Here is a 15,713-nt window from a genome sequence, read left to right as displayed (position 1 = left end):
TGGCCTAACCACTGAGCAATACAGGTTGTTGTTCAGAGACACCCAAAAAGCACAGACTCAGGACTGGACTGATTTTGTAGATTGTGCCACTAAGGCTCTGGAGGGTTGGCTGCAGGGAAGTAAAGTTTCAGACTATACAGGATTGTACAATCTTATGATGAGAGAACAGATCCTTAATAACTGTCAGAACCAGCTGTTGCATCAATACCTTGTTGACTCTGATTTGACCTCTCCCCAAGAATTGGGAAAGAAGGCAGACAAATGGGTCAGAACAAGGATTAAGCAGAAAAAACAGAACCAAGGTGACCAGAAGAAAACAGACCAGAAGGGTGGGAATCAGAAAGATAAAGAAAAGGACCAGAAGTCTTCAGGCCCCCAAACTAGCAATAAGGAGGGGGGTTCCCAAAATGGAAACAAGAAAAAGAAGAATGATGGCCCAAAGAAACCTTGGTGTAATACCTGCAAATCAGTTTCACACTGGGGCAGTGAATGCACTAAGAAAAATCCAGTCCCCACCACTGCAGCTCCTAAAGCACCTGCACCCCCTAGTACAGTTAACAGTGGTGGTACACAGCCAAAGGGTTTAGTAGGGTTGACCCTGGGTACTGAGGTGGAATCTGGCCTAGTCAGAATCCCCACACAGGCAGTTCTCCTATATGATGTGGACTTATCTTTGCCCACTGCAGTAAGCCCCAGTAACCTGGGCAAATATAGGCAGACTCCCTTAATTAATGAGAAACTGGCTCAGGCCTACAGGGACACTTGTGCCAGTGTCACAATGGTGACACCTGGCTTTGTGGATCCTGGACAGATTGTACTAGGTGAAAGTTACCTAGTGACCAATGCAAGCAACTCCACTACTTCCCATAGTGTGGCTGTTGTGAACTTCTCCTGGGGAGGGGTAGATGGCCTAAAGAAAGTTGTTGTGAGTGCAGACCTCCCAGTAGACTGTCTGTTAGGCAATGATCTTGAAAGCTCAGTTTGGTCAGAAGTGGAGTACAGGACTCATGCAGAAATGCTAGGGATTTCAGCTCATGTCCTTGCAGTGACAAGGTCTCAGGCTAAGAAGTGCCTTCCTGAACCAGTGGTGGATCTTGAAACAATAGACCAACCACAACCCAAGAGGAGGAGCAAGAGGGTTAAGGCTGTGCCTTCCCACTTGCCCCAGGTTGAGGATCAAGTTTCACAGGAAACTGATTCTGCAGTCCAAGAGGAGACTGTCTCAGATGAGCTTGAACCTGAACAGGTTGAGTTTCTGGGGACAGGGGGACCCTCAAGGGCAGACCTGGGGCAGGCTCAATTAGATTGCCCTTCACTTGAACCCCTCAGACAGCAAGCTGGTGCTGAGGCTGCAGGGAATGCTCAAGGTACCCATAAGGTGTATTGGGATGAAGGGCTCCTTTATTCAGAGGCTAGAGACCCCAAGCCTGGCACAACCAGGAGGTTGGTCATACCTTTGAAGTTTAGGGGCTTCCTTCTTACCTTGGCCCATGATATTCCCCTTGCAGGACACTTAGGCCAGAATAAGACTTGGGACAGGCTTGTTCCACACTTTCACTGGCCTCACATGTCAGAAAATGTCAAGGAGTTTTGTCGCTCCTGTGTCACTTGCCAAGCCAGTGGTAAGTCAGGTGGCACAACAAAGGCCCCCCTGATACCACTACCTGTGGTGGGGGTACCCTTTGAAAGAGTTGGAATAGACATTGTGGGTCCCATGGATCCTCAAACAGCATCTGGGCACAGATTTATACTGGTGGTAGTGGATCATGCCACCAGGTACCCAGAGGCAATTCCCCTGAGGACCACCACAGCTCCTGTGGTGGCAAAAGCCCTCATTGCAGTTTTCTCAAGAGTGGGCTTTCCAAAGGAGGTTCTTTCAGACAGAGGTACTAACTTTATGTCTGGATACTTAAAAGCAATGTGGAAAGAGTGTGGAGTAAACTATAAGTTTACCACACCCTACCATCCACAGTGCAATGGGCTTGTGGAAAGGTTCAACAAGACCCTAAAGGGAATGATAAAAGGGTTACCAGAGAAGCTCAGGCGGAAATGGGACATCCTTTTACCCTGCTTGCTCTTTGCTTACAGAGAGGTCCCACAGAAGGGGGTTGGCTACAGCCCTTTTGAACTTTTGTTTGGCCACCCTGTAAGAGGTCCATTGAGTTTGGTGAAGGAAGGATGGGAGTTACCTCTCAAAAAGCCTAAACTAGACATTGTGGACTATGTACTTGGTCTCCGCTCCAGGATGGCTGAATACATGGAGAGAGCATCCAAAAACCTTGAGGCAAGTCAGGAATTACAGAAAGCCTGGCATGACCAAAAGGCTGTTATGGTTGAGTTCCAGCCAGGACAGAAGGTGTGGGTGTTGGACCCAGTGGGGCCAGCAGCTCTCCAGGACAAATGGACTGGACCCTACCCTATCATTGAAAAGAAGGGAGAAGTCACCTACTTGGTTGACTTTGGTACCCCTAGGAGCCCCCACAGGGTGCTCCATGTGAACAGATTGAAAGCATTTGTTGACAGGGAGGACATGAGTCTCCTCATGGCCACAGATGGGGAACAGGAGGAAGAGAGTGACCCTCTCCCAGACCTGCTTTCCCAGAACCCTGATGATGGTTCAGTTGATGGAGTAGCCTTGGCAGGCAGCCTCACTGAGCAGCAACAGGTGGACTGCAGACAGGTGTTGCAGGCCCACAGACAATTGTTTTCACTCACACCCAGTCAGACTAACTGGTGCACCCATGAGGTGGACACTGGTGACAATCTGCCTGTGAAGAATAAGATCTACAGGCAACCTGCCCATGTCAGGGATTGTATAAAGGCTGAGGTGCAAAAGATGTTGGAGCTTGGAGTGATTGAGCCATCAGAGAGCCCATGGGCTAGCCCAGTGGTCCTTGTGCCAAAACCTCAAACCAAAGATGGGAAGAGAGAAATGAGGTTTTGTGTGGACTACGGAGGTCTCAATGCTGTCACTAGGACAGATGCTCATCCCATTCCAAGAGCAGATGAGCTCATTGATAAATTGGCTTCTGCCAAGTTTCTGAGCACATTTGATTTGACAGCTGGCTACTGGCAAATCAGACTAGCTGAGGAGTCAAAAGCCAAAACAGCATTTTCGACCCCTAGTGGACATTATCAGTTTGTGGTAATGCCCTTTGGCTTGAAAAATGCACCTGCCACTTTCCAAAGGTTGGTGAACCAAGTCCTTGCTGGGTTGGATGACTTTTGTGCAGCATATCTAGATGATATTGCTGTCTTTAGCTCCACCTGGGAGGATCACCTGATCCACCTGAAGAAGGTTCTGGAGGCCCTGCAAAAGGCAGGCCTGACTATCAAGGCTACTAAGTGCCAGATAGGGCAGAGCAAGGTTGGGTACTTGGGCCACCTAGTAGGTGGGGGTCAAGTTCAACCACTGGAGAGCAAGATCCAGACCATACAGGACTGGGCTCCTCCAACTACCCAGACACAAGTCAGAGCCTTCTTGGGCCAGGACAGAAGGTGTGGGTGTTGGACCCAGTGGGGCCAGCAGCTCTCCAGGACAAATGGACTGGACCCTACCCTATCATTGAAAAGAAGGGAGAAGTCACCTACTTGGTCGACTTTGGTACCCCTAGGAGCCCCCACAGGGTGCTCCATGTGAACAGATTGAAAGCATTTGTTGACAGGGTTCTGGGAAAGCAGGTCTGGGAGAGGGTCACTCTCTTCCTCCTGTTCCCCATCTGTGGCCATGAGGAGACTCATGTCCTCCCTGTCAACAAATGCTTTCAATCTGTTCACATGGAGCACCCTGTGGGGGCTCCTAGGGGTACCAAAGTCAACCAAGTAGGTGACTTCTCCCTTCTTTTCAATGATAGGGTAGGGTCCAGTCCATTTGTCCTGGAGAGCTGCTGGCCCCACTGGGTCCAACACCCACACCTTCTGTCCTGGCTGAAACACTACATATCAGGCCAACTTCTCACACCCCGGGAAGGCAATGCGACGTGGGACAGATCCCCTGGAAGCCGCCGGCTCCACAAGAACTTTGGTTAACACCGGCCTACGGGCCTCAAGAGAACTGCATAAGAACTGTGGTAACCTGAACTAAGTAAACTTGCAACCGTTATCATAAAGTACGTTGACTGTATTCACAAGCCTGCTTAAAATCTATATAAAGATATATATTTTTACAGAATACAGTCTGGTCTCGTTGTGTGGTGGGTTGGTTGTAAAGGTGTACTATTGCAAGTGTTTAACCCTATGTGCCCCAAAGATTAGCCTACGACTGCTTAAGCCACACTACCTAGAGGGTAAGCAGAGGTTGTCTGGAAGGTAACCCTCAGCCCTGACGAGGAAGAGAGAGTCCCTGCTTGTCGCGAGTGTTGCACTGCGCCAACTAGAGCCTCCCCCTTCCTACATTGGACGCAGCGGTGAGGATTTCGAATTTACACTTGCGATATCTATACCTGAGCTTCTGACCACTACACAAGGATTACGGTCCAGTTACTTAGCCACAGACTTTGCTTTTTGAATTTTGCCGAAAGAAGATTCCGAGTGCAGAAACCATGCCGGGCACAAAGAGCCTGGATGGAGCGGAGTCCACGACCTCTGAGGTGTTGGAGGTGGAGTGGGACGCCGCAAAGCTGGATAAATACACCAGAGCTGAACTGAAGTTTTTTTGCAAGAAACTCAAGGTTCCGCACGTTGGCTGCAAGAACAAGCCGGAGCTCTACAAGGCCCTGAAAGCCTGGGTGGAGTCCAGAAAGACCCCGGAGGATCAAGACGCCCTCGCCGAGCAGAATGCAACGACGGAGCAGAATGCACTTGGGGATCTGATCGATCTCGAGAGGCAAGACAGCGAGCACAGCTTTGGTAAAGGCCTGTCGCCAGAGGAGCTGGCGGACAGGAAGGAAACGAGGAATCACGAAAGAAAGCTGGCAGAATTGAAAATCCAACTGGAGCTTGAAACGAAAAGAATGGCGCTGGAAGAGCGAAAGCACCAGATGGATTATGAAGTAAAAATGAGGGAGATAAGTCTCAAGGAGAGAGGCTTGGATCGTCCTCCCTCTGGTGGCAGCACATCGCCAGTGCAGGTAGAGTCAAGAGTGCACATCCCGAAGGACGTAGTTAAGGAGTTCTTTAAGGGGGATGACATAGGACAGTGGTTTAGGGCATACGAGGTAGCCATGTCCTCCCACCGGGTCCCTGACAAGGATTGGGGAGCGGGGTTGTGGGGAAGGTTCCTTAGCGAAGGGAGAGATACCTTGCTAGATTTGCCCGTTGAGAATCAGAGATCCTATGCCCACATGAAAGAAGCTTTATTGAACAGGTACGGGCTTACCCCTGAAATGTATAGACAGAAGTTTAGGGGATGTACTAAGCGGCCTGGGAATACGTATGTGGAGTATGTGACTTACTTTTGCAGAGCGCTGGATGGTTGGGTGAAAGGTAACAAAGTTAATGATTTTCAAGGTCTCTTTGATTTAATTGCATGGGAGCACTTGTCTGATCACTGTTTTCCTGAGTTACGCCAACACCTGATCGATAGCAAGCTGTCCAACCCGAGGAAGCTTGCTGAGGAGGCGGACCGCTGGCTCAGCACCAGGGTCCACAAGGGTCCCGTGGGAGATTCCGCCAAGAGTGGGCAGGGTCCCCAGCAGAAGAGTGGGGGGGACAAGGGGGGAAAACAGAAAGGGTTCCAAAAAGGCCCCCAAAGTAGTTCCCAAGGGAATCCGCAGCAGGGTTCTCAGCCTCCCCCACCCCCGAAGCAGAATGGGGCCCGACAGGTAAACCTGTTCCAAAGGGGCCCTTCAATTGTTTCAAATGTGGCGAGCCTGGGCACATATCCAGTGACCCCAAGTGTCGCCTATTTGGAAAACCCGCACCCACTGGTGCTCCGCCCCGACAAGTGACTAGCGTTCACCTGGGAGAAGAAATGATGGTCCCGGGGGGTGGAGATCCCGTTCACATGACCCTGGTCTCGTTAGGAGACAGCGAGATGATCCCTACGAACTACCTGCCCTCTAACACTAAAAAATATGGGCAGGTGGTGATCATCAATGGTAAGGAAGCCGAGGCTCTTAGAGACACAGGAGCCAGTGTGACTGCGGTGAGGCAGCACCTGGTGTCTCAGGAACAGGTTGTACCCCATGCCTACTGTAGGGTTATCAACGCTGATAATTCTGAGAGTCAGTGTCCGATGGCTCAAGTTCCCTTCGAGTGGGGGGGGGGTCTCTGGTACTCTGCAGGTCTGTGTGAGAAAAACCATGCCTGTTGACTGTTTGCTAGGGAACGACTTGGAGCACTCCCCTTGGGAGAAGGTGGAGAAGACGACTCACCTGCGGATGGTGGGTCTGCCTGACTGGGCGTGCGTGACCACCCGGTCAATGGCAGCCAGTAGGGGTGATCGAGAGGTCCTGGGGCCTGAAGGAGAGGCCCAGGAACCGGCCTTGGGGAGGAGGCGCAGGGGGCGCGGGAAACCGGCCCCTGAAGTTCCTACGGTCCAGGAGGAGGCAGACCTTGAGGGGGATGCCCTGGAGCCTACAGGGGAACAGATCGCCGAACTGGGGGACCTGCCTGAGCTGACCCATTGGCAGCAAGAAGGAGGACCCTCCAGGGAGGAATTCTGCCGGGAGCAGAAAGAATGCCCTTCTCTCGTGGGTATGCGGCAGCAGGCTGCAGACCAGGCCAATGGTGTTCAGGCCAAAACACATTACGTGTACTGGGAGAACGACCTCCTGTATTCGGAGCCTAAGGCTGCTGAACCTGGGTCAGCCCGTGTGCTGGTGGTACCCCAGAAGTTCAGAGCCTTCCTACTGGGTCTGGCTCATGATGTGCCTTTAGCAGGACATTTGGGGATGGACAAGACCTATGACAGGCTTGTCACCCACTTTTACTGGCCCCAAATGCATAAGAGCTCAGATGCTTATTGCAGAACCTGTCCAACTTGCCAGGCAAGTGGGAAGACGGGAGGGAAGAACAAGGCTCCCCTCCAACCCTTCCCTGTGGTCGGTACGCCATTCCAGCGAGTGGGTATTGACATCGTTGGGCCTCTGGACCCCAAGACAGCCATGGGCAACAGGTTCATCCTGGTCTTGGTGGACCATGCCACCCGGTACCCTGAAGCCATCCCTCTGAGGACAGTGACGGCTCCCGTGGTGGGGCGTGCACTGATGGGAATTTTCTCACGAGTAGGATTCCCTCTAGAGGTGGTGAGCGACAGGGGGACCAATTTCATATCGAAGTATATGAAGTCCCTTTGGCAAGAGTGTGGCGTAACGTATAAGTTCACCACGCCTTACCATCCCCAAGGTAACGGGTTGGTTGAGAGATTCAACCGAACCCTGAAAGGCATGATCATGGGCCTGGAAGGTCCGATGAGGCGTAAGTGGGACGTCCTCTTGCCATGCCTGCTTTTTGCATATCGCGAGGTACCACAGAAGTCCCTAGGGTTCAGCCCCTTTGAACTGCTGTACGGCCACCCCGTGAGAGGACCACTGAGTTTGGTAAAGGAAGGCTGGGAGCAATCTCCCAGGAAACCTCCCCAGAATGTATATAGCTACATGCTGGCCTTCAGAAACCAAACCAGACGCTTCAGACAACTTGCCGAGGCAAATCTGGAAGCGAGCCATGAGGAAATGAAGCGGTGGTACGATCAGAATGCCACTCTGGTCGAGCTTCAGCCTGGACAGGAGGTGTATGTCTTGGCCCCAGTGGAGCCCTGTGCCCTTCAGGATAAGTGGACAGGACCATTTGAGGTTCTGGAGCGCAAGAGCCCCGTGACATACTTGGTGGACATGAAGACGCCCAGGAACCCTTTGCGGGTCCTACATGTCAACCGCCTCAAGCCCCACTTGCGAAGGTCCGAAGTGGGCATGTTGTTGGCAACCGATGACGGAATGGAGGAGGAGTCGGAGCCTCTTCCTGACCTCTTGGTGGCCTGTGAGAAGGATGGGTCAGTGGATGGAGTTAACCTCTCACCCTCCCTGACCGCCGAACAACAGGAGGACTGCCGCCAGTTGCTGGGGCAGTTTCCAGACCTGTTCTCCCTGGTTCCGAGTGTCACAGATTGGTGCGTCCATGATGTGGACACTGGAGACAGCTTACCTGTGAAGCATAAGGCTTACAGGGTAACTGACAGGGTACGGGCCTGCATCAAGGAGGAGGTCTCCAAGATGCTTGCCCTCGGGGTGGTTGAGTCTTCCAGCAGTCCTTGGTCCAGCCCCGTGGTCTTGGTTCCGAAGGCTGCTGCGCCGGGAGCCACACCCGAACTCCGGTTCTGTGTGGACTACAGAGGACTCAATTCAGTCACGAAGACTGACGCGCACCCCATCCCCAGAGCGGACGAGCTCATTGATCGGCTAGGGGCTGCCCGGTTTCTCAGCACGTTTGATTTGACGTCTGGGTACTGGCAGATCGCCTTGACTGATGGGGCAAAGGAGAGGTCGGCATTCTCAACACCAGATGGGCATTTCCAGTTCCGGGTTATGCCATTTGGGATGAAGAATGCCCCTGCCACCTTTCAGAGATTGGTCAACCAGGGGTTGGCTGGACTGGACGAGTTCAGTGCCGCCTACCTGGATGACATCGCAGTGTTCAGCGGTACCTGGCCCGAACACCTGCGACACCTCTGGGAAGTGTTGATGGCCCTGCGCAGAGCAGGCCTCACAATCAAGGCAAGCAAGTGCCAGATTGGGCAGGGTTCCGTGGTGTACTTGGGACACCAAGTTGGGAGTGGCAAGGTAGCCCCCTTGCAGCCCAAGATCGAAACCATCCTGGCTTGGGAACCCCCCAAGACCCAGACTGCAGTGAGAGCCTTCCTGGGGCTCACTGGGTATTACAGGAGGTTTGTCAAGGGCTATGGCACGATCGTGACCCCCTTGACAGAGCTGACTTCGAAAAAGCAGCCCAGGAATGTGGTTTGGACGGACACCTGTCAGAAGGCTTTTGACACCCTGAAGACTGCCATGTGCACGGCGCCCGTGCTCCTGGCTCCTGATTTCTCCAAGGAGTTCATTGTGCAAACAGACGCTTCAGAGCATGGTGTAGGGGCTGTTCTTTCACAGATGACTGAGGAGGGCTTTGCCCAACCCGTAGCCTTCATAAGTCGGAGGTTACTTCCACGGGAAAGTAGGTGGAGTGCAATAGAGCGTGAAGCATTTGCTGTGGTCTGGGCGCTGAAGAAGCTAAGACCCTACTTGTTTGGGTCTCACTTCCGAGTTCAGACGGACCACAGGCCCCTCAGATGGTTGATGCAAATGAGGGGTGAGAACCCGAAACTGTTGAGGTGGTCCATTTCTCTACAGAGTATGGACTTTACGGTGGAACACCGCCCTGGCACCGATCACGCCAACGCTGACGGTCTGTCCAGATTTTTCCGCCTTAGTGATGTGGAACTCCCTGGGGAAGGGTAGTTCCCCCCCACATTTCAGCTGGAGGGGACACATGTTAGACCTGGCACCTTGGCGTGAGTCTCCCTTCCACTTTTTGCTGATGTGCCTCCGATGTTTGCTGGTTTTCCGATACTCAGGGCACTGCGCCACGGCTGATCCGTGCCGCAGTGCAAGTGCTCCCTACTGTAAAATTGTACATGCGATTGGTATCCATGATTGGTTCTTTGGATTTACTGTTAGTCCCTAGTAAAGTGCACGTGAGAGTGCCGGGGCTTGTAGATGCCAATACTGCTGGTGGGCCTGCAGCGCTGGTTGCGCCACCCACCGAAGCAGCCGTAAAGATATGTCTGGGAACTGCGACCGCAGAACCCGCGTGCGGTCTCGTACTGTCACGCTAGCTGGGCAAGTGTCCCCACTTGCCAGCACCGACCCTTCCCTTGATTACATATTAGTCACCCCTATGGTAGGCCTGCGGGCAGGGTGCGTTGTAGGTGCAAGGTAGGACAAGCCCTGAGATGCGTGGCCTGTCCTAGTAGTGACTTACAACCAAGACCGTATTTCACTATTGAAGGCTACCTGCTCCATTAGGCCAGACTGAGCTGCGAGGATTATTACACCCTATAATCCCCGCAGGCTCAAGGAGCATGGTAGCGAGTCATGTTTAGTATGCCTGGACTCAGGATGATAAAATATTTCTTGTAGTCAAGGTTATTTTAGTATCCTGGGTTTGCAAATGCTACTTTTAGAAAGTTAGCATTTGCTTGCTTAACCATTTCAGCCCGCCTCTGCTGGTATGTGTATCTGACTGTCTGGGATGTGTGAGTGACAGGGCTGGAGGGATGACAGGTGGTGAATGCGCAGATTACACCTTAGTGGGAGGTAGGAGTGCCTCTTGACTCGAACTGTCACTGTGCTCGGCCACGACAATGCTGGCTCCACCCTCCTGGGGAGCGGCGGATGACTCTGCCGGCACCTGGCCCAGGAAGGGCGAAGCCCCCATCAACAAGGTACTCTGGCCACCCCTGTCCGGACAATGCTGGCTCCACCTCCTGTGGGGCGTCTGATGCGCCTGCCCCTCACACTGAAAGCAGAAGCCGGAGTACACCCGCCGGGGTACTCCAGAACTGAGAGTGGCTATGCAAAGGCCCCCCTGGCCTGCGAGAACAAAAGAATTGGCCTATAAAAGAAGGAGCCCGGCTCCTTGAGAATTAGATCCTGTTTGGGCCACAGAAGGACTCTGCCCTACGAGAAGGACCGTGAGAGACAAGGAAGGGTGTGGACTCTTGCCTGTGTCTGGTGCCTTGCTGCTGAAGGAGAGGAAGAAGAAAAGACTACGAAAAGACTTTTGCTTTACTTTGTGCCAAACTCTGCTAAAGAGATCTCCAAGGGCTTGCAACTGAACTTGCCCCCTGACCAGCGTCCCGGGACCAGTGGACGCTACCCCCTTGGAAGAAAGCGACTGCGGGTGCTGACCATCGCCGCAGCACCGACGGAGGAATCTCCTCCAAGGCAACGACATCCATCTGACCACCGTGACCGGGGCCCAAAGCAACAGCGAGAGCAAAGTAAGGACCAGCCGCCGCTGGCCCGAACACCGTGACCGCAACTGCACCGGGAGCCCGAGAGCAAAGCAAAGGAGGACCCGTCCGGTCCAAGCTCTCGAGGTGACTGCATAACGAGCAGCCACTCACCTGCAAAGACGGACAGTTGCCCTGTGAGAATCCGCAAGGTCGGTAGCCTGCCCGACAGCCCAGCTGTGAGCCCACAGCTGCACCGGCACTTGGCTGGGTACGTCCTGCACTTGGGGACCGTACTGCCACTTGCCACCGCCGCACAGCCGCCGCCGCCAGGGTCGGAGCGGACGACAAGGAGAGGACCCTGCCGCCACAGAACACCGCTGCCCCGGATGACCAGTGACCTGCTTGGCTGAAGAGCCGCAACGATCAGCGACCCCGGGAAGGCAACGCGACGTGGGACAGATCCCCTGGAAGCCGCTGGCTCCACAAGAACTTTGGTTAACACCGGCCTACGGGCCTCAAGAGAACTGCATAAGAACTGTGGTAACCTGAACTAAGTAAACTTGCAACCGTTATCATAAAGTACGTTGACTGTATTCACAAGCCTGCTTAAAATCTATATAAAGATATATATTTTTACAGAATACAGTCTGGTCTCGTTGTGTGGTGGGTTGGTTGTAAAGGTGTACTATTGCAAGTGTTTAACCCTATGTGCCCCAAAGATTAGCCTACGACTGCTTAAGCCACACTACCTAGAGGGTAAGCAGAGGTTGTCTGGAAGGTAACCCTCAGCCCTGACGAGGAAGAGAGAGTCCCTGCTTGTCGCGAGTGTTGCACTGCGCCAACTAGAGCCTCCCCCTTCCTACAACCTATTTGTAGTTCTTCCTCATAAGCAGTTTTCCATGACAAATCACCCAGTGCCCTTGGACTTTACCCTTTCACTCATCATCTTGCATCTCCTTTCACAACTGCCTACAGCCTGCTTTTCCTTGCTGCCTTCACAATGTCTCTCTTTTCTATACAGTCATCATCCCACTAACCCCTTCTCCTCACTGTAGTAGGGAGCCTTTTCCAGTGATATGCTAGCTTTAGCATTTTAATACATCACAATATCTTAAACCCCTGGCCCACCATGGATAAGTGCTCCCTTCATACCTCCATCGCGATCAGAGTTCTCAGACGAAGGTGTGTAAATGGTCACCCCTCCTCCCGAAGCCTCAGGTACATCGCTGGTACTTCCAATCTTCAGCCGGCTGGCACTGCTATCTCCACGCTCAAATGACTTCTGAGGGTGGCTGCCCTTCCGTTCTGAGACAATCGGTCTTTCTACTGCAATAGAAAATCCGGTTTTCAGGGAATAAAGTAATTTTAGAGCCAAGTGCGACATGCTAAAAATCACATTGCATAGGACTTCAGGGTGATGTCATCCCGATGCCCACAACGTATTCTTATGTAAGTGTGTGTGCAGGGATAAGGGGGAGAGAAAAGAATCTGGCTTTTAATATGCTCTATCCAAGCATTTTTTTGGTTTAGAGAAGTGGTTCTTTATTTGGACTGCTTTCATGGACACAAGGAGCTGTACCACCAACATCTTCTGTTCCGCTGGGTGGGTATGCCGAGTATGCACCCTGAAAAACATTTCCCAGCAATAATATGTATGCGTAGACAAAACCGTATGAGGCAGTGGACTTCTGCATACTGGGAGAAGTCAAAGTCAAATTTTCATTCAGAAAAGATATTATGAGCCACAAAAAGAAGATGATTTGAAACTACCCTCTTTGCCCTCCTCGAGAAACACAATAAAAAGCCTGTCAGACTCAAAATCATAGCATGGTAGGGTTATAAAGAACTTCGAGTAGAATCAAACCACTGATGTGGGATTTTCCATGATGCCATGGATCATGCGTCTGCTATGACCCATCACTGAGAAGTTGCCCTGAGAAGCTGCGGACTGTGGAGTCGAACATCCATCCCCTCTACAAACTAACACTGATTCCTGTGGGGTGAACTGGGATGCAGGCATTGACATGTCCAGTTCTCACTTGCACTCTATGTACAATCACTGTAGCAATGTACAGGAAGGCCTCTGATCATCTACCCAACTCTGCTCTGTGCTACAAGCCATTGCTGTGGTTTATCCATCAAACCCTTCCCAGCATGCTATTAATCATTACTGTAGTGATGTATGTGATCTTCTGTCCAACCCCCATCTGCATGCGACAAGCCATTGCAGAGATCGAGCACCAACATACATTTGAAACTTTGCACTACGTTTCCAACCACAAGTGGGAGACCTAGATAACATTCTCACAGTATTGGAGTTTCTGTTCACTTCTTTACTTTAGTATTTGTATAGTGTGACCATTTGAACCCTTTTCACATTATAAAGAATAAGTTACTTACCTTCAGGAACGATATATCTGTAAGAGGCATTAGTAGTTATAGATTCCTTACCTTAGAATTACCCCCAGGCATCAGACTGGATCAGGAGAAATCTTTTTGTAGCAGTACCCCTGCGCGTCTGTAGGTGGCGTCGGTCGACTCCGCATTCGTCGTCAGCGTCGTGGTTTCCGGGATGACATCCCAGTGTCTACTTAGACGCCACCCCTGTGCAGTGAAGTCAGTTCTGACACGACTTTCCACACCAGAAGAGCAGAGCCATGCAAGACACTGATCACTGTTGCGCATAACTAGGGCCCTGTAAGGAGTCCCTATCACCAGAAGGCAGTTTGCAGAACGGGGAGGATATGTGGGGTGGTAAGGAATCTATAACTACTAATGTCTTTTACAGATATATCGTTACCGAAGGTAAGTAACTTGTTCATCTGAAAGAGACTGTAGTTATAGATTCCTTACCTTAGATACCCCAGCAATGCCAACCCCGGAGGTGGGTCTGCAAACTAAGTTCACACCAGGAAGTCCTGGAGAACAGTAAGGCCGAAAAAGCAGTCTCTTCCAGGCAGTAATGTTTTCTGAATGTGTGCAGGGATGCCCACGTGGTTGCCTGACCGATGTCAACTAATGGAACTGAGTGGGCGCGTAGTCCTATGGGAGGATCTTTCTTCGCCAAAGAATAACAGATCTTAATACATACGACAACCCATCGAGAGATGGTACGTTTGTGCACTGCCTGACCTTTCTTGGCGCCCACATAACCCACGAAGAGTTGATCGTCCACCCAGAAGTCTTTAGTGAGGTCAAGGAAGAAGGGCAGCGCATGTTTTGGGTCCAGACAGTGGAGTCTCTCCTCCTCCTTGGAAGGGTGTGGAGGCGGGAAGAAGGTGGTCAGTGTGATGGTCTGGCCTATGTGGAAAAAGGTAACCACTTTGAGCAGAAAAGAAGGCCTAGTGCGAAGGATCACTTGGTCTGGCTTGAAAGAAAGAGCCTGAAGCTCACTCACCCTACGAGCAGAGGTGATGGATAGCAGGAAAGCAGTTTTCAAAGTAAGAAGACGAATAGGACAATTATGGTGTGGCTCAAAAGGAGCACACATAAGATAAGTAAGGATAATATTGAAGTCCCACTGGTGCATTAAGAAAGGAGGAGGAAAGAGATGAGTAATGCCCTTCAGGAATCTATTTACAATAGGGGACTTGAAAAGAGGAGGTTGATCAGGAAGGCAGAGAAAGGCCGAAATGGCCGAAAAAATAACCCTTAAGAGTACCCAGAGCAGAGTCCTGCTCGACCAAAGAAAGAATGAAGAGGTGAACATATGAAAAGAGGGCCAGAAAGGGGATCCACAGCCTTTGCAGTACACCATGCCACAAACTTGTTCCATCAACAGGCATATACCGTTTTAGTGGAGGGACGCCTTGCTGCCAAGATGACATTGCAGACTTCAGGAGGAAGCTCAAAAGCTGTCAACTCTCGCCGCTCAATCTCCACGTAAGAAGATGGAGACTGGACAGGTTCGGGTGGAGGACCGTCCCCTGCTGCTGCAACAGAAGATTCTCCCAAGAGGCAGTCTTATTGGAGGATCGATGGCCATGCTCCAGAGCTCGAGGTACAAGACTCTTCGTGCCTAGTCCAGAGCAACAAGAATTACTTGGGCCTAGTTGCGCTTGATCTTTTCAGCATTCTGGGTAGAAGTGGTACAGGCGGAAAGGCGTAGAGGAGGCCGCAACATCACTTGCGATGAAAAGCGACGCTGAGTGAGTGCCGCCTTGGAACCTCCAACGCGCAGAACTGCTGACATTGTGCGTTCTCTTCGGTGGCTAACAGATCTAACCAAGGCTCTTCCCACTGCTGAAAGAGACCTTGCACCACCTCCAAGTGAGGACGCCATTCGTGAAACATCATGCAACGGAAGCTGAGTTTGTCTGCCCTGGCATTCAGGGTACCTGCTAGGTGTTAAACCACCAGGGACATGCACTGATGTTCTAGCCATGTCCAAAAGTGAAGAGTGTCTTAACATAGGGTCCACAATCCCACCACACCCCACCCTGTTTGTTGCAGTACCACATGGCGGTGGTGTGGACCGTGAACACCTGCACTACTCTTTCTCTGACAGAAGGAAGGATGCCTTCGGTGCAAGACGAATTGTCCGAAGTTCCAGAAGGTTGATGTGGAGCCCGGACTCCGCTGGAGAACAGACCCCTGATCTCCGCCTCTCCCATGTGGCTGCCCCATCCCAGAAGTGACGCATCTGTCACCAATGAGAACTCTGGTTGGGGAGGGAAGATCGATCTGCCTCTGACTCAATCCTGGTTCGTGAGCCACCACTGCAACTGACATGCAGTCCACTCTGAGATCTGGACGACATCGGAAAGATTGTCCTGATGCTGCTCCCACTGGAACTAGCCCCACTGCAGAGCCCGCATGTGCATTC

At 51.8% G+C, this 15,713-nt stretch overlaps 1 protein-coding gene across 7 annotated transcripts in view; it reads right to left on the bottom strand.

Annotated features, from left to right (window-relative positions):
- The window catches only part of ARHGEF1 (Rho guanine nucleotide exchange factor 1), a 520,185-nt gene that overhangs the window by 144,549 nt on the left and 359,923 nt on the right, over positions 1-15,713 (bottom strand). For all 7 annotated transcript variants that reach the window (XM_086933027.1, XM_086933031.1, XM_086933029.1 and 4 more), the window contains one exon: positions 12,041-12,214. In XM_086933027.1, coding sequence (XP_086789153.1) covers positions 12,041-12,214 — 174 coding nt within the window. The remainder of the gene's footprint in view (positions 1-12,040; positions 12,215-15,713) is intronic.

Source organism: Lissotriton vulgaris, chromosome 7 (assembly GCF_964263255.1).
Source record: "Lissotriton vulgaris chromosome 7, aLisVul1.2, whole genome shotgun sequence".
In the NCBI taxonomy this organism is placed as follows: domain Eukaryota; kingdom Metazoa; phylum Chordata; class Amphibia; order Caudata; family Salamandridae; genus Lissotriton; species Lissotriton vulgaris.
This window is presented reverse-complemented; position numbering and strand designations above follow the sequence as displayed.